We start from the raw sequence: 25,603 nt of genomic DNA, 5'->3' as shown, positions 1-25,603 counted from the left end.
GTTTTCATTTGAATGCCGAAATATAAAAAGTTATATTTGGTAAATTCAAATGATTTGTACCAAACACACTAGGCGAGCTTGATAAATTGAAAAATATTTAAAGGACCCACACAAAACTGATATAATGAATTCAAAATTCTAGACAAAGATTAAATAAAAATTTTAAAGCATTTCCTTCTCGTCCAAAAATACTCGTATTAGTATATATTATAAACACCAGACGTAAACACGAAGCAATGTGGCAACCTCTTTTGTTTATTCAGTATTTTGTTCACTTGAACAGTTAAGGGGGAAGCAATTTATTAAGCTCGGGAACAACACGCATATGTATACAACCCAAGATCGATCAATCTCTGTGAGTAAAAGCTCTTGATAGGAGCAATAAATTTATCTTTGTTTCTCATCAGGCTCTTGTGTTCCCTTCATCATTGCTACAAATTCTTCATAATTGATTTTTCCATCCTACACAAAAGAATCCAAACTTAAAAGAGATTGAAGGCAGAAGCATCACTAAATCAAAAGAAAAAGGACAACATATATACAGGATGATCGGGATTCAGGAAACATTAGCTTACTTTATTTGTATCTACATCGTCGAGGATTTCGTCTATAGTAGCTTCATCGCTTATTCCATATTGAGACATAGCCTGTCTTAGCTCTTCTCTTGTTATGAACCTGGTGAAGATAAAAACAACCCCTTAACTCATTGCAAGCCAAAGAGACCAATCTCACACGGATTATTTGTTCAAGGAATTGTAAATCGAAGAGCTCAGTATCTATTATTAAATTTAAGTTCACCCATTATTCCATAGGAAGATGCAAACACCTCTTTCGAATGGTGTTTTTCCCTTCCCAGGAGTTCACCGAGATTGAAATCTTAACGGTATTAAATCTGCTTTTATAACAAGAAAGATCAATTATGCAGGATGCAGGAAAAAATAATGGTACACCCACCCGCTGTCATCTGTGTCGAAGTGCCGGAAAGCTTTCCACAAGTTCTCATCTCTCTCAAGCCTATGCCGATGCATAGTGGCAGTAATGAACTCCATGTAATCTAAGGTTCCATTTTTGTCAACATCAGCCTGTCATAAGCAAAAGTACTAGTTAACGAATTTTTTGTGGGCTTGGCATTATTTTTTATTTTTTTGGGGGGTGGGGGAGATGTGGGGGTTCGAATAATGACTTGTCTAGTTAAGAAAATATGTTTTAGGTGTTAATAAAATTTTGTCTGCTTTCTGCTTGAATATAAAGAAACAAAAGGAATTTGTAATGGTAATATGCTATAAGTTCTTACAGCATCCATGAGCTGCTGTATTTCTGCTTCAGTGAGCTTGGTACCAAGCCTGGACAATCCAGTTCTGAGTTCTTCATAAGTGATTGTACCACTTCCATCTGTGTCTATGTTGTTAAACATTTCTTTTAAGCCCTTGATTTCTTCTTCTGAAAGGTTTTCTGCTATTACCTGCAAGGTAATAAGACAACAGCTTCAGATAAAAAGATGGCCAAAACTATAATGGGATTGCTTTTTTCTGAGGTACAATTATGAGTATTTATGGACGACAACTGGGGAATAGAAAACCTATGAAGACTTCCAAGTTGTCAAATTGTCGTGCTTAAGACTGCTATGCAGTTACAGCAATATTTGGTGATATTTGACTTGAAAATCAGGTCCACAACCAAGTAATGAAAATAGATGAGGAAAAGGATAAGCCCAATCAGTGTGATTGGGTAGATCCAAATATAGGGTCTCCCCACTGAATAATCCTCCAAGAATGCCTTTACCAAATACACAATCATGGGATGAGGCATTGCTCACGGTTTGAGTGTAACATTTTAGAGCCAAGACCCTAAACAAAATGAATCTGAGTCCTGACGAAGCGAAAAACTCTGTCGGTGCTCTACAAGGCATCTGGACTGGGTTCATTTTTTTTTCTAAAGTGAACAAAAGCACCTGGTCATTTTTAAAAATGATTTGGTCACCTCATACGTACATCCAATATGTATAACTAGTTGTACAGGGGTTGTATACCTCCCGAGATCCAAACCCCCACAGCCAGGTGTACGTGTACTGCCAGCGTGTCCAAATACCATTTTACTTTTAAATATGAAACAAAATGACATGTTTTTGAACTTTTGAAGGAGACATTATTGGACACAAACTTATTGCCCTACATTATTCAAACTGAACGGTTCTGTTTTTTCTTTTTTCTTTTTTTCCTCATTTAATTTCAGCTATTCCAAAGTATTATGAGTTGAATTGAATTAGTCACAAAGTTTGGCCAATTACTTGCAATCTTTCTTCATGACTTCAATTTAGCTGCTAGATCACACCTTTCAATGCAATCTTAATGGAGTAGAATAATTTCATTTCCTCAAACCATCCCAAAAAAGCAAAAGGAAGAATAATTTTGATCATTCCAAACCTCAAATAATCATGAAACGACTCGAAGTAGCATTCTCATTAAGTATCCAATTAAGATTCAGCCTAATTTTGACACGAATTATGAAGGTGTTGACCAGTACCTTTAGAGCAAGTTTCTTCATTTTGTTCATTGCTCTGAATTGCTTCATCCTAATCCGAACAACATTATCAATGGGTTTGTCAGATGCTTCACCACCGTCTCTAAGCCATGAATGTTCTGGTTCACATATCATATGCCAATTACATTGACAGTTCAATCAATTACCTCAAAATAATGTGCTTTAAATCAGTGATCTAAGATATGATTATTGCCTAATTGCATAGCACAATGCATACCTAGATACCATTTAGATAAGCTGGAGAAATGAGTGATGTTAATCATCTCATGCACAATCACTTTACCCAGCTGATTTGCAAGTATCCATGGTTAAAATTTATTAATAAAAAAGTTCGTTTCCAATTCAGGAAATCATCTGCCCAAGTGAAACCACTGGAACAAGTGGAGGGGATTTTTATTTTATTTTTCCTGAAAAGGGTTTCTTAAAGCCTTTTCACGGTTAATTGCCTACTTACCAAGCGCTTGGGCAGCAGTAATCCGTTCTTTAGGGTCCTTTGTCAACATTTTCTTGATGAGATCCTTAGCAACACCAGATATAGAAGGCCATGGCGAGCTTTGGAAATCAATTTGACCTTTTAAGACTGCATCAAATATGCCCTTCTCGGTCTCTGAAGTAAAATTTATTCATCCATGCATCAATATCGAAGCAAATGCTCATTTCAGAACAGGTAAAAAGTAAATTGGGAGGATAACCATGCAAACTAATATGCTAAATCATTATTCAGTACATCTCTTTTGCCAGACTGTCTTCACAATCCATTGTAAAAAAATCTTGAGCTTTTTCTTCAAACCACTGGTTGAGAGAGAGGTTCACTCACCAGCCCAAAACGGAGGCACCCCGCATAGAAGAATGTACAAGATAACTCCAGCACTCCAAACATCTATCTCCTTCCCATAGTTCCGCTGCAACACTTCTGGGGCAACATAGTAAGCACTTCCAACAAGATCATCATAAACTCTCCCTGCCGAATAATTCATGTCATTTCTTCAGGAGAGGGAAAGTGAAAGAGGAGACTGCTACAGTGAAAGTTCCACACATAGATTGAACAGTGATAACCCACATAAAATTGAGGTTAATTAATTAGTACATACTTCATTCATATGCATAGAGGCCGTGACTTGGTGCGATGGCAAGTGCCTCTGCCTTGGTATGGGGGTGGTCTCGGGTTCGAGACTTGGGAGCGGCCTCTCCAAAAATGGGGGTAAGGCTTGCCGACATCCACCTCTCCCAGACCCCACTCAAAGTGGGAGCCTTGTGCACTGGGTATGGCTTCTTTTTTTTTTTTCATTCAAATGCATGATAGTTCCATTGCAAAAACAATGAAATTAAAATTACACAGGTGAGGTAAATAAGTAAGTCGCCAATTAAAGAAATTCACTTTCTCCATTTATTTATATTTATTTATTACACATATAAAAGGAATCCCCTACTTTAATGTCCACCTTTCATTTCCTAAAATACCCTTACGCAAAGATTCGTTGCTTAGTGAAGACAATGTAATGTTAAAAAAATTGGCAACTCATATTAGTTAAATATTATAACTAATAACTAGTTCATAACTGCAATTCTTTCTTCGGTCCCTATTTCTCAATATTCTACATATTCCAAAAAAAAATAGAACTTCAATGAAAAACTTCATGACCATATATCATCCAACAATTTACGAGATTCATTTGGCAATGCTGAATCAATTTTATAGATATATTAAATGAATTTAACTGAAAAAAATTAATTAATTATATAAAAAATAAATGAAAACAAACTACACATGCATCATTTGTGTCTAATAGCTAGTGTACATGCACATATTATATAATACAAAATCATTAGTGCATTCTGCACCCATACAAAATGTAGAATCCAATGGAAACTAATCTTTTAAATTGATGAATACTCTATTACACTAAAAAATTCTCCAAATCCGTGAATTGTTTCTTGATGGAAATCTAGTTCAATCAACAGGTGATCACCACCCACAGAACAGAAGCTCTTTGCTGCTAAGCTTACAGAACCATCAACTTAGGATTGAAATAATGGATAGTTTGGACAATTACCTCCAGGACAGCAATATAATAGTAGTTTATGGTAAAAGTCTTCGCTACATTATTTTTATATCAAGTTAAAACTACTGCATGGTGTGATGGTCTTTAAATGGTTGGCAGTTAGTATTTTATAAAATATTTGATTTTTTTTTTCTCAAACCAAATACTGAAAATAGTATTTCATTCCAATATCCATTATTCCAACAGGTAAACAATGGTTAGTCCATGGTAATACTGAATGAATCCTACTTAAACTCTGCTACAATGCTACACTTAAAGATGAGTCACCATGTCTCCTACAGTAGTCCGGAGTCTAGACCACTGTATTTGGTGGAAACTGATAGTAAGTCACCAAAATATGTCTCATGCGTGTGTATTGTGTAATAGGCTACTAATGGCACAACAAGCTATTTTTTGTCTGCCATTCACTTGGTTGACCAGTCCCTTTCATCAACAACACCTTGCATATGGGAGCATGGATTTCAAGCCTTAGATTTGGGCTTGTGTGAATTTGTACAAAATGTCAAACAAAATTTTGTTGTTTTTTCTCCATATCACACAAATCCAAATCTAAGCCTCGAAATCCATGCTCCCAAACACTACCTTAAAGTTGTTGATCTGCAGTAGGTTCTGGAGAAATTCTAAACCCTAATGCAATCCTTTTCTAATAGTAGTCTATATGAAATAATTGCCTACAGACTCCATGTGCAAGGTTACTGTCCTACTGCAAATCCCTCTAGTATCTAACATTCTTCTACATGAAGCAAGTAAAAAAGGGCAAAAAAATTGAACAGAACTCATTTGTTACCAACATTCTTCTAGTATGAAGCAAGTCCAAAAACAAAAATTGAAGAGAACTGATTTGGTTCTAACCTTCATCTAAAATGAAGCAAGTCCAAAAAGCAAAAATTCAAGACAATCCATTTGCTAATAACCTTCTACTAGTGCCAAGCGAGTAAAAAAGCAAAAAATTGATTATTTGTTTCTAGCCTTCTTCTAGTATGTAATCAGTCCAAAAGAAGCAATGGCTCTGGTCGTCAGTATAATAGTTTATGGTAAATGTCTTTGCTATATTGTTTTACAAAGTTAAAAACTGCATGAACTCATCGTCTTCAAACTGCTGACAATTAGAATTATGTCCAACTATATTAAATTTGATATTTTCAAACCAAATACTGAAAATAGTACTTCATTATCAGTATTTAAAAAGAAGCAATGATTCTGGTCAGAAAAAATAACATCATTCAACAGGTAAACAATGTTTAGTCCATAGTCATAGCGAATGAATCCCATTTAAAATCTGCTAGACTTAAATATTAATCACCATTTCTTTCATGATAGTTTGGAGTCTAGACCTCTTTATTTGGTGGAAATTGATAGTAACTCGCTAAACTATTAAAATATGTCTCATGCTTGTATTATTGTGTAATAGGTTATTAATGGCATGACAAGCTACTTTTTTGCCTGCCATTGATGTGCTTTGGCTTCTTAAAAAAACTCTCTCACCTTTTTCGTCCTATCTTAAAAAAGAAACCACTGACTTGGTTGACTAGTCCCTTTCTTAAATGACTTGGAGTTGTTGACCCGCAGTGGGTTCTGTAGAAATTCTAAACACTAATGCAAGCTTTTCTAATATTGGTCTATATGAAATAATTACCCACATACTCCATGGGCAAGGTTCTGTCCAGCTGCAATTCCCTAAAGTCACTCAAATACTCAATTACTCAAACTCAAGCTCCAAATGGCAATAAAAAAAAAATGGCCTAACCTAAAGGATAGAATAGAAAGTTGAGGTTCTGAGTTCAAGTGAAATGAAATCTGAAAGTTTTCTTCACAATTACAGAACTTTTGGAAGTTTAACTAAAACCCTCAATTAGTTTTTAGTGAAATCATAACCTAGTCCAAAAAAGCAAAAAATTGAAGAGGACCCACCAGTTTTTAACCTTCTTCATATATGAAGTGCAAAAAGGCAAAAATTGAAGAGAACTCATTTGTTACTAACCTTCTTCTAGTGTGGAGCAAGTCGAAAAAACAAAAATTGAAGAGAACCCGTTTATTTCTAACCTTCTACTCGTATGGAGTGTTAGTGCTAGAGGAGCCAATGGATTTGTTTGATATACATGGGTGAACATCAACTTGACCCAAAAGCTTAAGCCTATTGGGTTTTGAGCCTAACCATGTATATAAGCACCCCATCATCCACTCAAATTTTCCAATGTGGGACAAACTTACAAGTAGAATTTGTTAGCACTAGAGGAGTCCATAGGTGTGCTTGATACACATGAGTAAACACCAACTTGACCCAAAAGCTTAAGCCTATTGGGTCTTGGGCCCAACCATGTATATAAGCATCCATCATTCACTCACTTTTTTCCAATGTGGGACAAACTCACAAGTGGAATTCTCAACAATCTCCCCCTCACTTGTGAGTTCCAACTACTTCCCCTTGAACGGAAGCTCCCCCACTTGTGAGTTGCAACTGCACCCCCTTGAACAGAAGCCCCACCACTCGTGAGTTCCAATTGCTCCCCCTTGAACGGAAGTCATCTTCTCCTTCATGGGACTAATTTTCCAACAATTTGCTTAAGTGGGCCTTATCACCGCGTCTTACGTGTCTCGGATTGTATTCCAAGTGGAACCTCCAAACCAATCCTACCTCCCACGTCTTGGCAGCTTAGATGATCCTTCTTTAGCCTCGGTCACACATTCCCACTCCCAGAGTTATGAACCGTCGGCTCTGATACCACTTGTTAGATTTAGAGTTCTTCATTGCTTCTTTGAAAGTGCAAGGAACATCATCATCTACAACTAGAAGTGCATAGGCCACTATATCAGTATACCGAGCAGGTTTTTGAATTTCTCATCTTGGCCTCTGAGAAACAATTGATTCTTGTTGCTATGAAGATTCTCGGATTGAAATCTCCTCTCCTTGTACACTATTCTCAACAATATCCCCTCACTTGTGAGTTCCAACTGTTCCCCCTTGAACGAAAACCGTCTACCTCTATGGGAGTAACCCCAATTTGCCAATAGTTGCTCAAGTGGGCCTTACCCCTAAAGCCTTATGTTGCATTCTACGTGCCTCCCAACCAATCCTACCTCTCACGTCTTGACCCTATTTGGATCCATCCCAAGCCTAGATGATCCTTATTGGCCTCGGTCACACACTTGGTCCTCCAACTGTTAGTATGTCAGGAGAATTAGCTTCACGTCTCGATATTTTACGATGTCGCTCACCCAGAGTTGCGAACCGTCGGCTCTGATACCACTTGTTAGTGTCGGAGGAGCCCATGGGTGGGTTTGATATAAGCCTTTGGGTCAAGTTGGTGTTCACCCATGTGTATCAAGCTCACCCATAGGCTCCTCCGGTGTTAACATGTGGTATCAGATTGTTGAAAATTCCACTTGTGAGTTTGTCCCACATTGGAATAATTGAGTAGATGATGGGGTGCTTATATACATGGTTGGGCCCAAGACCCAACAGGCTTAAGATTTTGTGTCAAGTTGGTGTTCACCCATGTATATCAAACCCACCCATGGACTCCTCCAGCGCTAACAACTGGTATTAGAGCCATGGTTTAACATTCTTCTCAAGATGCCGAGTACGTGGTGCAGCCGATTTGGAGCCTGATGTGTGAGGGGGATATTGTTGGGGTTATCCCACATCGATTGTGGAACTGGAAGGGGTTGGTGGTGTTAAAATATTGCCTCACGGATTGAACAAATGGAGTTAAAATCTAAGGCTACACATGTTAAACTGGAAGAGGAGAAGATGAGTTAATTATTATAGTTATAGTTAGTTATCATAGTTAGTTAAGCTTCTTGCCTTGTATAAATATAGTCAAGTACTCTGTAATTTTAAGATTGGAAGTATTTTTTTCAAATCATCTAAAATTTGACATCATATCAGAGCAAAACAACTAAGCCGCATGCAATACTCACAGGGATCTGAAGAAAAGCAGAGAAGATGATAGTTTAGCAGTTAAAGCTTTTTGTAAATGAAAAGACACTGCTGCTTGGCATTGGCCTTGTATCGAGTGGCAAGCATTGTCCCCAAGTGTATATTGAATTGGCTTTGCGACTGTTTTTGAAAGGAAAGATTTTGCTCTAAAATCTTTCTTTAGTTTTGTAAGGAAATATTTTGCTTTGAAATCTTTCTTGTATTTTTCTTATACATATTTTCTTGCATTTCATAGAGAAATTCCAGAAATGACTTTTGTCGACGAAAATTCTATCAATTCTCATACTTCTCATCGCACGATCGATCCTTCGGACGATTCATCCAGTTCATACTACTTGCATCCAAGTGACAATCTTGGTGCATTACTTGTTTCTGAAATCTTTACTGGTGATAACTATATCGCAAGGAGTCAATCAATCACCATTGCTCTAACAATCAAGAATAAAGCAGCGTTCATTGATGGTTCGATTCTTGCTCCTCATGTTAATCAGTGTACTTTTCATACTACTTGGCTGCATGCTAATAATATGGTTCTCTCGTGGTTAATGAATTATATTTCCAAGGAAATAAGGAATAGTCTTCTTTAGGTTACATCTGCTGTTGACCTTTGGAAAGAGTTGAAAACAAGATACTTAAGAAGCGATGGTCCAAGAGTTTTTCATCTTGAAAAATCTCTAAGTTCTATTAATCAAGGTTCTTTATCATTTACTGAGTATTTTAATTATTTCAAGACATTATGGGATGAGTATGTTAATTACAGACCATTCCCAACCTATAGCCGTGGAAAGATGGCAACACGTACCTACAACCTGTTTGATTTTTTGCTGGATAGACAACAATCTGATTATGTGTTAAAATTTTTGGTTGGCCTAAATGACTCCTATGCTTCAATTCGAAGCCAATTGCTTATGGTTTCACCATTACCAAGTATGGCAAAAGTATTCTCTTTACTACTTCAAGAGGAAAGTCAGAGACAACTAAATAATTCTATCAGCAATGAAACTCACGCTTTGATTGCCAAACAGAGTATTCAACCATCTGTTCCATCGAAGTTTTCCAAAGACAAACAGAAGAGATCTTCTCTATATTGCACTCATTGTGGATACAATGGACATATAGTAGAGAAATGTTTCCACCTTCATGGTTACCCTCCTGGCTGGACTGGACCAAAAGGGAAACGGAAACAACCCACTACTCATGCTGCTATATCAACCTCTGAGGTTTCCGTTCAACATAGTAATGAGGATCAGAAATTTTCTTTCACTTATGAGGAATTCAATAAATTGCTAGCACTTGCAAATTCTATTTCATCTCCAATATCCACCCAAACAACTTCACCAGCTGTAAACATTGTTACTTCTCAATTTTCAAGTAAACCTTCAAACCTTTGCTATTCTATTTCTTCATCTTTACAAGATGTATGCTTATGGATTCTAGACACAGGTGCAACTGATCATATGATCAGTTCACCGCTATTATATTCCTCTCCACCTAAATCAATCAATACTTCTATTAATTTGCCAAATGGGAACTTTATTCCATCCTCACATATTGGCAATATTTGTCTCTTAAACACACTATCTTTGGATGATGTGTTATGTGTTCCTAGTTTTTCATTCAATTTACTATTTGTTTCTAAACTAACAAAGCAGTCTAATATTTGTGTTTCTTTCTTTGACTCCTATTGCTTTTTACAGGACCAATCAACAAAGAAGATGATTGGGATTGCATTTGAGAAACATGGATTGTACCACCTATCTCAAGCTACTTCAAAAGCTGCTACCTGCAACCAACCCAAGTTTCATTCTTCCTCCTTGGTCTCAGCTATTACTCAAAATCAATTATATACTTGGCATTACAGATTAGGCCATGTTTCTAACTCAAGATTACCTTTTCTTAGACAGCTAGAGTCATCTATATCTTTCAATTCTACAAATGTTTGTGATGTATATCATTTAGCAAAGCAAAGAAGGATTGCATTTCCTGTATCTCAAACCATTTCAAATAAAAAGTTTGACTTGATCCATTGTGATATATGGGGGTCCCTTCAATGTTGTTTCCTATTTTGGTTTCAAATACTTCCTTACTATAGTTGATGACTATACACGTTGTACTTGGGTATACATGCTCAAGATGAAATTTGAAGTTCCTTCTATCCTTAAAATTTTTTCCAAAATGGTAGAAACACAGTTTAGTGTTCCTATCAAAACAGTAAGGTCAGATAATGGCCCTGAATTCCTTTTGACTCAATTCTATAATGTCAATGGCATTATACATCAAAGAATTTGTGTGGAAACTCCACAACAAAATGGAGTTGTGAAAATGAAACATCAACATTTATTAAACACTGCCAGGGCCTTAATGTTTCAAGCAAACATGCCTTTAATTTTTTGGAATGACTGTGTGTTAACTGTGGCACTCATTATGAATAGAATTCCTACTCTTCTTCTTAACAACAAAACACCATTCGAAATGCTATTTGATAAACCACCTAATCTTTCTCACCTCAAAGTGTTTGGCTGTCTTTGTTTTGCATCAACACTCACAAATCATAGACATAAATTTGGCCCGAGAGCTACCAAATGTCTATTCTTAGGTTATCCTTCTGACATAAAGGGTACAAATTAATGGACCTTAATACAAATAAGATATTCATTTCAAGAAATGTAGTCTTTTCTGAAAATGTCTTTCCTTTCAAGGCTTTTCCATCCAATCTTGAAGCACATACCTTCTTATTTCCTCCAACAAATTCTACTTCAGATTTCTATTTTCATTCTTCTAATATTCTTTTTGATCAACATCCACCATAAAATCAACACCTCGTCTCAAATCAAAATCTTACAAACCATCAACCACCTTTGAACAATGTCCTTGTTCTGAATATTGCCTCACCACAACTTAGAAAATCTTCAAGAATTAAACGAATGCCAAATTACTTGCAGGATTATTATTGTGGTACTGCTTCACAGGTTCCACATGCAACTCACTCATCTGCTATTGCTGATTGCTCTCCTAATAAAGGTATTCTATATCCCATATTTAATTTTCTTTCTGCAAATCGATCGTCTACTTCTCAAAAAGCTTTTCTAGTATCCCTTTCAGCGTCCATAAAACCCAAAAGTTACAAATTGGCTGCTAAAATTCCTGAATTGAAAACTGCAATGCAAAATGAAATAAATGCCTTAAAGTTAAATAAGACTTGAAAACTTGTTACCTTCCTAAAAATAAACAGACCATAGGTTGTAAGTGGATATTTCGAGTCAAGTATAAGGAAGATGGAACTATAGAAAGACACAAAACTAGATTGGTAGCTAAAGGCTACACTCAACAAGAAGGATTGGATTTCTTTGACACTTTTTCTCCAGTAGCTAAGATTACTTCCATTCGGCTACTGCTTGCTATAGCTGCTATTAAAAATTGGCATCTTCACCAATTGGATGTTAATAATGCATTTTTACATGGTGACTTGCATGAAGAAGTCTATATGGAGTTGCCCCCTGTTTTGGTTGTCAAAGGAGATATAAAGTTTTTAAACTTTTGAAGAGTCTATATGGTTTGAAACAAGCATCTAGGCAATGGTTTGCTAAACCATCCACAACATTCTTGCTTATGGTTTTACTCATGGTAGCTCAGATTGTTCTTTGTTTATCAAGAAATCTGAATCATCCTTCATAGCTTTACTAGTCTATGTAGATGATATTCTTTTGGCCAGTGACAGCTTGCTTGAAATACAATTGCTTAAAACTTTTCTATATGATAAGTTTACAATTAAAGATTTGGGGGAACTCAAATATTTTCTCGGATTGGAGGTAGCAAGATCTAAAACTGGTATATCAATTTGTCAAAGGAAGTTTGTTCTAGACATACTTGAACAAGCTGGAGTTCTTGGTGCAAGACCTGCAGCTTTTCCAATCGAATCGAATTTAAAGCTCACTGCTTTAGATTCTAATTTGTATGAAGATCCTTTGGCCTATAGACGATTAGTTGGGAGGTTGTTATATTTAACATTAACTTGACCTGATCTTGCCTATTCAGTCCAAGTTCTCAGTCAGCTTTTAGCCAAACCAGTTGTTAGTCATTTCCAAGCAGTCATTCGAGTTCTCAAGTATCTAAAGGCAACCCCTGGCCAAGGCTTATTCTTTCCAGCTTCATCAGAATTGCAGCTCAAGGTTTTCTCAGACAGTGATTGGGCAGGGTGTATTGACACTCGAAGGAGTGTAACTGGATTTGCCATCTTCTTGGGTGATTCATTAATTTCTTGGAAGAGTAAAAAGCAAGCTACCATAAGCAGATCTTCTGCTGAAACAGAATATAGGGTCCTTGCTTCAACAGCTTGTGAAATTCAATGGCTTCTTTATGCACTACAGGACCTACGTATCAACCATCAGCAGCAAGCTTTGGTTTACACAGACAGTAAATCAGCATTGTCTATTGCAACTAATCCAGTCCAACACGAGAGAACAAAGCACATACAGATAGACTATCATCTTGTAAGAGAACAGCTGCAACAAAATATCATCAAGTTCTTCCATGTTCCTTCACGATTGCAATTGGTAGATATTTTCACAAAGCTTCTTGGCTCTCTTCCATTTCATCATAATCTCAGCAAGATGAACATTCTCAATATACATGTTCATCTTGAAGGGGAGGGGGGGGTGTTGGAATATTGCCTCATGGATTGAACAAAGGGAGTTAAAATCTAAGGCTACACATGTTAAACTGGAAGAGGAGAAGATGAGTTAGTTATTATAGTTATAGTTAGTTAAGCTTCTTGCCTTGTATAAATATAGTCAAGTACTCTATAATTTAAAGATTAGAAGTATTTTTTTCAAATCATCTAAAATTTGACAGGTGGTCAGTTATTAAGTGTGAGGGAAAGAGCAAAAAATGAAGAGAGGCCATTTGTTTCTAACCTTCTTCCAGTATGAAGCCAGTCCAAAAAGCAAAAAATTCAAGATAATCCATTTGCAAATAACCTTACTAGCAACTACATGAGCAAAAATTGAAGAGAACCCATTTGTTTCTAACCTTCTTCTAGTATGCCTAGCTTAAAAATAAATAAATAAATAAATAAATTTCTTCTGGTATGAATCAAGTCTAAGAGGAAAAAAATTCAAGATATAATCCATTTGCTAATAACCTTCTACTAGTAACAAGCAACTACAAAAATGGAAGAAGACAACCCGTTTGTTTCTAGCCTTCTTCTAGTATGAACTCAAGTCCAAAAAGCAAAAGAAAATTGAAGACAACCCTTTTCTTCTGGTATGAAGCAAGTCCAGAAGGTAAAAATTCAAGATAATCCATTTGCTAAAAACCTTCTACTAGTAACAAGCAACTACAAAAATGGAAGAAGACAACCCGTTTGTTTCTAGCCTTCTTCTAGTATGAACTCAAGTCCAAAAAGCAAAAAAAATTGAAGACAACCCTTTTCTTCTGGTATGAAGCAAGTCTAGAAGGCAAAAATTCAAGATAATCCATTTGCTAATAACCTTCTACTAGTAACAAGCAACTACAAAAATGGAAGAAGACAACCCGTTTGTTTCTAGCCTTCTGTAGTATGAACTCAAGTCCAAAAAGCAAAAAAAATTGAAGACAACCCTTTTCTTCTGTTATGAAGCAAGTCCAGAAGGCAAAAATTCAAGATAATCCATTTGCTAATAACCTTCTACTAGTAACATGCAACTACAAAAATAGAAAATTGAAGACAACCCATTTGTTTGTAGCCTTCTTCTAGTATGAATTCAGTCAAAACAGCAGAAATTTAATAGACCCATTTGCTACTAACCTTCTTCTGGTACGAAGCAAGTCCGAAAAGCAAAAACAGAAGAGAACTCATTTATTACTAGTTGCTACTAACCTTCTTCTATGAAGACAGACAGCCCGAAATCCGTGGCCTTTAACGGCGAATTCTCATCTTGGCTCACGAACAAGAAATTTTCAGGCTTCAAGTCCCTGTGCATCACGCCCATGAAGTGACACGCATTGACCACATTCACAATCTGTCGGATAATCGTGGCCGCTTTCTTCTCCGAATAGAAGCCTCTCTGAATAATCCGATCAAAAAGCTCGCCGCCGGTACACACCTCCATCACCAAATGCAGGCTCTCCCTGTCCTCGTAAGCCCCTCTGAACTCCACCACATTGGGCTGCCCCGACAAATGCTGCATTATCGAAATCTCCCTCTTCACATCTTCAATGTCCTTGCTCCTTGTCAGCTTCTGCCTCGATATCGACTTGCACGCGTATGTCGAGCCCGTCGCCTTTTCTGTGCAGATAAAAGTTATCCCAAATTGACCCCTCCCCAGTTCTCTCCCAATATCGTAAATTGAGGCTAAATCGTCATAGGGTCTGCCCAGAATCGGACCAGTGTTCGACCAAAGCGTAGCAGTTCGGGCAAAAGATTTCGCAGGAGCTGGCTTTTGGGCAGGAGCTGGTTTGGTCACAGAGTGTTCTCGGGTTTTCTTGGATTGATGGTGCTGTTGGTGGCGGTGTTGGTGAGGGGGGGAATCGGAGGAGGAGGAGATGGGGATTTCGTGGGTTTTGGTGAAGCAGATTCCCATGATTGAGAGAAGCTGAGTTTCAATTCAGGAGATTTCTGATTTCATTTCCGACTGGGAGAAGTTGGGAATTTATAGAGATGGTTTCGAAGTGGATTGCTTCAACCAAACCTGCCTCCGTAACTTTTCTGGGTGCTTTGCTTTTCTTTTCCCCTTTGGATTTTCTTTCCCTTTACCGAGCATCGCTCCTCACTTTTACCTTCAGACACGCTTTCCTCAGAGAGAGAGAGAGAGAGATTAGGTCCGTTTCGTGATTTTGAGGTGGCCTTGTCTTGTCATTAACTTCCCCAAAAGCATATTACCGTTTCATTTGATTGTATTCGAGGTTCGCGAAAATGCCCATAAGCTCAGAAAGACGACCGCCACCGACCACCTCCTCCACGGCGGCAAAATGGTGGAGAAGAGAAGAGGGACTCAAAGGGAAAAAGGCTAGTTGTTTTAGAACCGTTAACAGCAGAAGTAGCCGTTACAGGGGATTAAAACTTGAGCTTTCTTTTCAAGTTTAAATATAATCTGCAACTTTTCTTGGTATATTTTCCATGGACCAAAAAAAACAAGAGAAAAGGATGAGGAATAACGCGGGAATTGAAGTATCCTTATCGCGTAAATGGAGGACCCCTTTCGGCCTGATGGATGTAAGAATTTATTTTCTCTTTCCTGGAAATGAAGAATCCATTGTCGACGACCCCACCAACATTCCCATCCATTGATGGGTCCGAAGGGGTTTCGTTTATCATTTCCTACTTATTTTGGATGAACCCATTTGGACAAAATGTAATAATCTTCGTGGCAATGATGATTGCGATGATTTTTGCATGTGTGTTGTGGGATTATGTTAGGTTTTGGGCCAAAAGGGTAAAGTTTAAGTCTAAGATTTAAGTTAGGACTTTTTCTAGGCTTTATTGATTAATTAACTGTCTTCATGGTATCGAAGTAAAATAAAATTTTGCGTCTTAGGGTATTAACTCTTTATTATAAGTAAGTGTTAACTAGGATAAGTTAGCAACATGTGCTAACAGTATACAATCTCAAGTCAATTGTAAGTCAATTACAAGTCTGTTAGTAATGTTGGTGTAACAGAATGAGATCAAGACCATATGAAGAAGTCACATGGCATCAAGTTGAGATGTATAAATAGCTGGTAGAAACAACAATGCAGATACGCTCAACAATTAAGCAAGAGATCAGATACAAAGAGAAAGAAAAGAAGCCCGCAAAACCTTGAGAGAATATTCCTTGTAGCCAAGAGAAGATCTGTGAGGGAGGCTTGAGTTTTTTGTTGTGTACTCTTGGTGTTTTGATTTTAATCTTTAATAAAGAGCGACCCTTGCTGTGTGGATGTAGGTCATCTTGTACCGAACCACGTTAATTGCTGTGTGTTTTTCTTTTTACTACATTTTTCAATTATGTCATTCTAGATTAGGTATCTTCTCAGATTCTTGGCTGATGTTCTGAAATTGTGCTGATATATTCAGCATAAAAGAATTTACAAGTGGTATCAGAGCTAGTATGTAAGAATGGGGACAACTAAGTTCAATCTTGAGAAGTTCATAGGGGAGAATTGTTGGGCTTTTGTGGAGCCTAGTTGTATTAAATTTAAATGATGACTCGACTTTTCTTTAATGAGAGATTTTTATCCTAAAATTTAGTCCATGAGCGCTGTGGCTTGGGTAGTTGTGGGGGTTTGAGGGCATGGGAAAAATTTTTGGGCCTATTTTGTAGCCCATTCGGAATCTTGTGTGTAGCATATAAAATGATTATTTTTGAGTGATTAGGGTTATGTGGTCACACTTTGCAAGAGAGCGAGAGAGGGAGCATTGTACCGCCGCACTCTCTGTATTTTCTTCCTGATTATAGTGAAATCCCTACAACTCCGTGGACATAGGCAAAATTGTTGAACCACGTAAATACTGTCCTGTGCGTGTGATTGATTTTTTTTTTTATGTATTCTTTCTCTATTTTGTTTTTCACGAAAATTTGTTCTTAATTCCCAACAAGAATGACTTTGGCCTTTGGAGGATCAAGATGAGAGCCCTATTGGTTCAATAGGGACTGCAAGATGCATTGCTGGGCAAAAAGAACATGCCAGCAGAGAAAGAGAAGAAAGAAATGTTGCAGAAAGCACATAGTGCAACCATCCTCTCTTTTGGTGACAAAGTCCTAAGGGAAGTGGCCAGAGAAACATCAGCTGCTGCAACTTGGCTTAGAGAAGCTATACATAGAATCCTTATTTTCATATTTGGCTATCAAGGAAAATGAGAAAGAAAAAAAAATAATAAACCAAAAATTGATTTTGCATATCATTAATATTTAATTTTTCTAATTTTCAGTTATATTAAAACAAACTTTCATTTTTGATTGTAGCTAGTAGAGAATGAAAATATAAGGAAAATTATGTTTCCTCATTTTCCTTTCTTGTCCTTTCCCTACATAAAATCATTGATTCAAACAGACCCTAAAAGAAAAAAATAATAATACAAAAAAAATCTTCAAATAAAAATAATAATAATTTACTAATTATAATAGACCCCATTATATCTTGAATCTATATAAGCGAGAAATACAATTAAACATTAGTTGTAATTATTTTAATTTATGAGTTTAAATATTAATCAAATATATAATGACTGATGAATTCCATATTTTCCTTAGCTATCTTATAAAATTTTATTAATTTTTGCTTAAATTTTTTGTATGAGGTTGTACAAATTTTAATATAATATAATATATATTTTATCTTATTTAAATTCATGAAAATTTGAATATAAGGTGTTGAATTTTAAGCTACAAATAGAGTAATGAGAGACTGTTTTCGTGATTAATCACTAAACCTTCAGATATTGAATGCACATCCCAAAGCTTTGATTTTTTTTTTAAATTTTTAATTTTGACTATTTACAAGTATCATCTTTTTACAATCCTATTTTGACAGTTAGAGGATATTTAGTTAAGTTAAATTCAATACAAAAGACTTAATAAATATCTAAACTGAATTCAATTCATGTTTTAGAATTTTTAATAAGCATAAATAAAAAAATTTACACATATTATGATCCAACCAACCAAAATAATTAATGATTGCAATATGGTAAAACATTTCAGCCATGTTTATTTTACTATAACATAACATATTAGTTTTGTTTTTAGGGTAAAATTCAGAAACATCCCCTTACTTTTCGAAATACGACATTCCATCCTCTGCATTTTCGAAAATTATCACAAAATTTTTGGAGATTTAATTTTATTGACAAAATGAATCTTCTTTTAGTTGACCATTGGTCAACCATTAAGTTTAATAAAAATAAATAAATTTTATCCTTATTAAAATGACCAATTTGCTCTTATAATCAATTTTGATAAGATAAATTAAAAAAATAATGTTAATTTAATAAATGAAGTTAAAAAATTGGTCATTTGATTATTGTATATTTTAAAATTTTAACTCATAGGTGACTTGAACACCCAATAATTTAACCGGTGAATTAGTTGACATATGCATGACAACAAATTAAATTGTTGCTTTTAAAAAATAAAAATATAATAAATGATAGTTAAGAAGAAACACTTAAATAATTATACTATTACAAATATTTGCTATATACATATATTTCATGAAAATTAAATGAGTAAATATATCTTTAAAAAATAAGCTCAAATTGGACGATTTGTTGAATTGTGATTTACTTTTTTAGTCTTATTGAATATCATATTTAATAATATAGCAACTCAAATAAAAGTAGGAAAAGTCGGTGAATTGTCTCAAACAATGATCAACCAATTAGTATAGATTTGAATTTTTTTTATTCAATTAGTATTCATATTTTTACGTATAAAAACATTGATATTTAATTTTATAATTTTAATTTATAATGAATGAATTTAAAATTTTAGTTTATCTCTTTTTAACACTATATTTGATAAATTATTTGAATTTAAAAATATTGAACTATGTTTTATTTGTTTTATAATGTTAGGTATTTTTATAATTTATAAATAATTTTTATGTTGTCACATTTTTAACAAAATAAATAAATTATTATGAAATTTTGGGCAAAAAACATTTCCCATTCTTGAGATTTAGCCAAAAAGATAGAGACATTCTCTGAAGTTTCAAAAATGTTAAGGACCTCCCTTGAGGTTTGTAAAAAATGATACAAACCTTTCCTAAAATTTTAAAAATGTCACAGACGTCTCTTTACGTTTGTTCAAAAAACATATACCTCCCTTCAAAAAAGTTTTATCTTTTGGCAAAGTACAATGGGAGATTTATATACTCATGTGAGATAATTGTCTTTTTCTTAAACCTCTCGAGAGGTTAGTGCATTTTGTCCTAAATTTTTTGAAACCTCAGGGGAGGGAAGGAAAGGGAAGGTCGTTCTCTTGTTGTCAAACTTATGGAGAGGTTAGTGCATTTTACCCTAAATATTTTTTGTTATGATAATGTCAATTAGTTGATCCAAAATGATTGGACAGACCAACTAATTTGGAAAAAAAAAAGAAAGAGAAAAACTCCCACAATTACACAAAGCTCTTACAATGACAAGGAGCCGAGTGATGCTTATTTAGGAAAGGAAACGGCTCTAATTACTTTGCAAGGCCGAGTTTAGGCCTATATACACCTTGTGCAACTACACCCCCCCCCCCCGGCCCACACATTCAGTCAAACCCACACAAGCCCAACCCAACATGATACATACAGAGACACAGACGCAAGGCCCATTCATTCAGGCCCAACACACAAGCACACTCTACACAGCCAACAGCCAACGCCAGCCCAAGTTAGCTTGAGCACTAGCCTCACCTGGCAGCCCCCGAGCCACGGTCCGCGGGCCTCACGCACTTTGGGTGGATCTCGTACCCGCATTCGATGCACTGGTAAGCCCATCCAGAGCCCTGCTCGTCGCAGTCGCAACATATAAACGGGCCTCCCCCGGAGCCCTCTGAGACCAAGTTGAGCTCGTGGCGGTGCCCGTGGTGGAACTGCGACCTAGGCAAGGCCTTGGCCTCTTCGTCCATTTGTCTCTCCAAAACCTCCAATTGGGCCTCCGTGAAAGGGTACGCTTTCTCCCGATACAGATTGATGAGGTTCCTCCCCTGTTTGGTTACAGTCTTACTATTGGGGCCTAAGATCACCAAACATGGAATTCCCTGGACATCGAAATGCTTGGTGAGGTCTTTTATGTTTTGGTCTCCAAACGGAATCGCTAGCCATGGCATGAAACTAAAGTAAGAACGAAATGTCATTTGATCGCGATCGCTCGATACGAAGACTATTTCGAAGTCCTCGTTTGGGTCTTGAGCTAGCATTTGCTTGATGTTGTGGTAGATTGAGATGAGTCTGGGGGTGAATTTCACGCATGGAAGGCACCATTGGGCTGAGAAATATAGCCCAACTGTTTTACCTGTCAACGAGGCAACAGGAACCTGCAAGAAATTGAACATTCTTATAATTAACTTATCAGCATTCGTCTCTCCCACTTAATAATAATAATAATAATAATAATAATAATAAAACAGGTAGCAAATTAGAATGGGAATATTGCTATTCCTGTTGGTGAATATTGTAATTGGATTGTGACAGACCTGTTCAGGTGCGGAATTAGCCAATAGAAAGTCCCTATCACGATTAGTCAGCAAACTCGTCAGCGTTTGCCTCTCATGCCTCTCCGCGTCCTCCCTCCGCAGCTCCTCCACCCTCTCAGCCGTAAACGGAAACCCCGCCACCCCGTACCGGTAGACGACTTCAACGCCGTCTTTCAACGCCGCTACTTCTTCACCACCGGCGCAGCCGTGACTCGGCTGGAGAATGACGAGGCAAGGGATGCCCTCCACGTCGAACCGGCAGTTCAGGGCCTTCTTGGTCTCGACGTCGGAGAAGGGAATCGCCAGCCACGGCATGCACGCGCGGTAGCCGTCGAATGCCTCCGAGTTCTCGTCGGACGACACGAACACCACCTCGAAACCACCGGACCCATTGTTACCGTGATTGGTCCTCAGTTCCTCGAACACGCCGGCGAGAATTTGGGTGAAGTTCCAGCATTGGGGGTTCCAGTTGGCCGAGAAGTACAGACCTAGTACCTTGTCCTCAAGCTCGGAAATTTTAACCTGAAATTAAGGAAATGGGTCAATGTATAAAAGCCAAGAACTATATACTGAGGTGCAGCCTATGTAAAATGAAAACAATTTAACATATTGATACATAAAAATAAAATGAAATCAAACGAAATGGATTGAACATATTACTTGATTATTATACTTTATAATCAAACCGAATTGCAAATGAAAAAACCACTGAAGAAAACAAATAACAAAAACTCATAACATAAATAATAAAAAAACCTCAGTTCCTTGTTTTCTTCAGTGATCAAGTAATAAAAAAGAGCTAGTTCTTGAAGCAACAAATTATAAAGCACTTTTTACAGACATATAACATAAAACTTGGTAGAACTTTTGAGATGGATAGTCATTAAAAAAAAGACAAGAAAAGAAAAAAAGACAGCTTTTTTTTCATGTGGGGTTTTGTTTGAAATAATATTGAGCAACTCATGTGATCTGGTTCTGTGAAAGATCTTGATGGTACATGCATATGGTACTCGGATAGGATGACACCAACTTTTAGGTGCAGGAAAAAAAGGTATCGCAGTAATGGGCAACGGTGAATTCTTTTACTCCGGATTTGTTTGATAGAGGCGCGTCAATGAATGAGTAATAATTTTTTCATCTTTCGATTTGATGTAGATAATTTAGAATTTCGAATCATAAAAAAAAATGATGGATTCTTTCCCTATTAGTCCGTACTAAAACTCACAAATTAAAAACCTCAGATTTCATCCCTATATAAACGAAAACAACCTTGCATTTGGATACATAAAATTCAAAATTTAAATTTAAATTTAAATTTGTATACATTAAATTTCTTCTAAAAATGCAAGTCTCAAATTTTTCCATGCAGCCAAACACTATCTACCCAATTAAATATATATTGTAAGTAGGAGAAGATACACAGGTAGGAGGTGATAAAGGTAGGCGGGGACGAGATTCTATTCCAGGTGCAAAGAGATGAATGGTCCACGTGTTGGCAGCTGGTGGACCCGGCTGAAGAGATATAAAGTGGGGGCAGGAGGGAAGACACGAGTCCCTTTCACTTTGGTTGGCCACGGGACAAAGATAAATAGCAAACTTAAGAGTGCCATAGCCCTCTTCCTAAGCAACTTAGAGGTCTGCACATTGAATTTGGCATTTTCTACAGTAGCCCATTATCACAACCATCCCTACCCACTCCCTCCAACAGTTTTTTTTTTTTTTTTTTGTGTTTTTGGGTCTCTATTTTCCACTTTTAGTTGTCAAAAGTGGCATGGAAAATGAATAAGAATTTAAGTTAGATTTGTTTCGGAGTTTTTTTTTTGTCGAACTCACATGGAAAAATGAATATAATTAAAATTATTTTTAGTTCAAACAACGATTTGTCTTATTTGAATCGAGAGGAGAAATGGCTGCTGATCATTGAGGTGGGAAAAGAAACTTGATGACTAATGACAACTTCAAATAAGAGGTTAGCAGTGTTGACGATTTTTGGATATGTGGGCGACATGGAAAGGTGGCAGAGTAGTTCTTTCCCATATGCATTCATTGCTTTTGGGAATGATTCCATAAGAAAAGTAGCAAATTGCGAATTCGAAAAGGCTGCATCCTCATCTGTTTGTTGAGAGATTTGAAAAAGATAGAATCGAAAATGCTTAAGAAATGATAAAGCATGAGAATAATAATACTGCTTTGCATAATTATTTTGCTGAGCAAGTTTAACTCAAGATTCTTTTTTCTTGCGTTTTAATTTTCTTAACCCTTTCCCTCTCTTTGCGTAATTTTTTTTATTGTTCATGTTCATCCATTAATATTTAATACTTGAATATAAGAAAAATAAATATCTGTAATATACTGTTATTTCAACTCATCACCCATACATATGAATAGATGTCAAGAAACGATCATAATTATTCCAGGCAGCTACTTCTATATACTCTACACACTGCTTCAATCATCCCGAGCTTACAAACTCAGAATCAAAGCATGCTAATTTAACATAATGTCTGAGTTTAACCAAAATTTTATTCCATCGGCAACCCTAATTAAATATACTTCTGAAGTGATTATTCATCAACAATAATTACTATATATAGCAGGCGATGAGATAATATTTAATCAAAATTTTAAATTATCAGATTACGCCGGTCTCATAACATATATATATATATATATATATAATTTATTTTTTTAATTACAAGGAATTATTAGCTCTGGCAGGAATATTTACGTACGTGCACGCCAGCGCGTGGCTATATTTACCTTTAAAACATCCAGATATTTTCTTTCTAGTAAATGAAAAAAAAAATCATATGCATATAAAACTGCAGATTTTTTCCTATTTACGAAATAATTATCTTAAATATTTTTCTAGTTCATTTTTCGCATTGTCTTCCCTAAAAAACGAAATAAACAATAAGCAGATCCAAAAAAAAAAAAAAAAAATCCAGCAAAAAATTAGAGAAAAAAAAAAAGAAACAAGAAAAAAATTCATCCCGCCAAACCACAGAGAGAGAGAGAGAAGGAACCTGAGTTCCGGTGGGAGAGAGGAGAAAATCACGATCTTGGGAGGCCAAGAGAGCAGAAAAAGAAAGCCTCGAGCTGCGACGACTAGAAACCACCGCAGAATCGCCGTTCAACACCCTCCATCGGTCATCTCCGCCGCTCTTCTCACTCCTCGGCGACCTCATGACTCTCTATCTCCCACTCTCTCTCACTCTCTCTCTCTCTCTCTCTCTCTCTCTCTCTCTCTCTCTGTTATGGAGGTCGTCGCTCGCTCCTCAGGACCATATTCTTTTCCCCTTCACATCATTTATCACATTGACATCATACATCATATGCATATACATATACATATATATATAATATATATATATATATAACTATACTTATGAAACCACAGGAGGACACGTAGCAGCTGAATAGCGGATCGGTGGGGGAGGAAGTATAGGGTAAATGTCATGCACACCAGCAGCTATGCGGCCCCAGGACCCACCACGTGATTATAGGCGTAGCAGATTCGCTGATTGTTGACTATCGCCACAGGGTCAAACCCAGTGCAGCCATGAAGTGCCACGTATATGAGGGGTGATGCACTTTTGGAGTTGTTGAGGTGACACTTGAACATGTTTGTCTATTCAACGGTGAGGTCCGTGTTGTCATAAAATACCTTAATTTTGAGTTTTCTCCGGTTTTATTATTAAAAAATAATAAAATATCAAATAATACTGTTATTGGGAAAAATTTTCCCAATGAGATTTAAAAGCTCAGCCAATGAGAAACTGACACGTGATGACGAGATTTAAAATCTCGCCGCTTTAAAGCCTCTGACCAATAAAGTAGTGACGCGTGGCAATGAGCAAATCTCGCAGATTAATCCTGTAGCGATAATTATAACTTTCTCTTTTTACAAATTTAAATCTAAATAATAAACATTTCCTTTTAATAAATTTAATCATAACTTTCCCTTATAAATATAATTTAAAATTGAAGTTAAATTTAAACTTAAATTTAAATTTTTAAATTTAAAATATATAATTTTAACAATTTTCCTTATAAATTTAACAATTAGACAATTAAACACATTGTTAATTTTTTAAAAATATAATTGGAAAAAATAAATTTCTCAATAAGTTATAAAAATGTCTAGTAATTATAATGCTACAAAATGTTTATTGGATGTAATATTTAAAATTAACAATGTGTTTTATATAAATTTATTTATAATTAAATTTAATTATATTTTAATTATAATTAAATTTAATTATTTTAATTATACTTTAAAATATAAAATTTAAGTTTATAAATTTTATAAACTTAAATTTAAAATATAACAATTGTTTAATTGTTAAAATATAACTTTCCCTTATAAATTTAAAATTTAATTAAATTTAAATTTTTTAAAGTTATAATTTAAATTTAATTATAACTTTCCCTTTTTAAAAATTTAAATTTGTCTTGCAAAATGTTTAATTGTTAATTTTAAATATTACATCCAATAAACAATTTGCAACATTATAATTACTAGGCATTTTTATAACTTATTGAGAAATTTATTTTTTCTAATAATATTTTTAATAAATTTTAAAATAATACAAATTATTTTGTCATACGTATATAATTAGTTGACCCAAAGTATCAATGGAGTCAATTCGAAATTTTTGTTCGGTCCCTAATCCACTTATTTGACTTTAATCATTATATTAATGATATATATTTTTTTATTTACTAAATTAATGTCATTTTAAAATATTTTAAATTATAATTAAAATATAATTAAATTTAAATAAAACACATTGTTAATTTTAAATATTACATCCAATAAACATTTTGTAGCATTATAATTACGAGGCATTTTTATAACTTATTGAGAAATTTATTTTTTCCAATTATATTTTTAAAAAATTAACAATGTGTTTAAT

General features: G+C 35.5%; 2 protein-coding genes across 2 annotated transcripts; both read right to left on the bottom strand.

Moving 5' to 3' along the window:
• Window positions 1-237: 237 nt before the first annotated feature.
• On the bottom strand, window positions 238-15,656 carry LOC131162127 (calcium-dependent protein kinase 29). Its single transcript, XM_058118299.1, has 8 exons — window positions 14,402-15,656; window positions 3,359-3,502; window positions 2,996-3,148; window positions 2,524-2,639; window positions 1,295-1,462; window positions 955-1,082; window positions 576-675; window positions 238-462 (listed from the first exon to the last, which is right to left on the bottom strand). The coding sequence occupies exons 1-8, from the start codon at window positions 15,102-15,104 to the stop codon at window positions 388-390; spliced, it is 1,587 nt and encodes a 528-aa protein (XP_057974282.1). The 5' UTR covers window positions 15,105-15,656; the 3' UTR covers window positions 238-387.
• A 3,976-nt stretch (window positions 15,657-19,632) lies between these two features.
• On the bottom strand, window positions 19,633-24,041 carry LOC131162126 (probable nucleoredoxin 2). The gene is made up of 3 exons (XM_058118297.1): window positions 23,711-24,041; window positions 20,685-21,206; window positions 19,633-20,525 (listed from the first exon to the last, which is right to left on the bottom strand). Exons 1-3 carry the CDS (start codon window positions 23,870-23,872, stop codon window positions 19,899-19,901), a joined length of 1,311 nt encoding a protein of 436 aa, XP_057974280.1. The 5' UTR covers window positions 23,873-24,041; the 3' UTR covers window positions 19,633-19,898.
• Window positions 24,042-25,603: the final 1,562 nt, after the last annotated feature.

Source organism: Malania oleifera, chromosome 8, assembly GCF_029873635.1.
Source record: "Malania oleifera isolate guangnan ecotype guangnan chromosome 8, ASM2987363v1, whole genome shotgun sequence".
NCBI lineage: Eukaryota > Viridiplantae > Streptophyta > Magnoliopsida > Santalales > Ximeniaceae > Malania > Malania oleifera.
The sequence above is the reverse complement of the archived record's forward strand: the minus strand, read 5'-3'. Positions and strand labels throughout refer to the sequence as shown.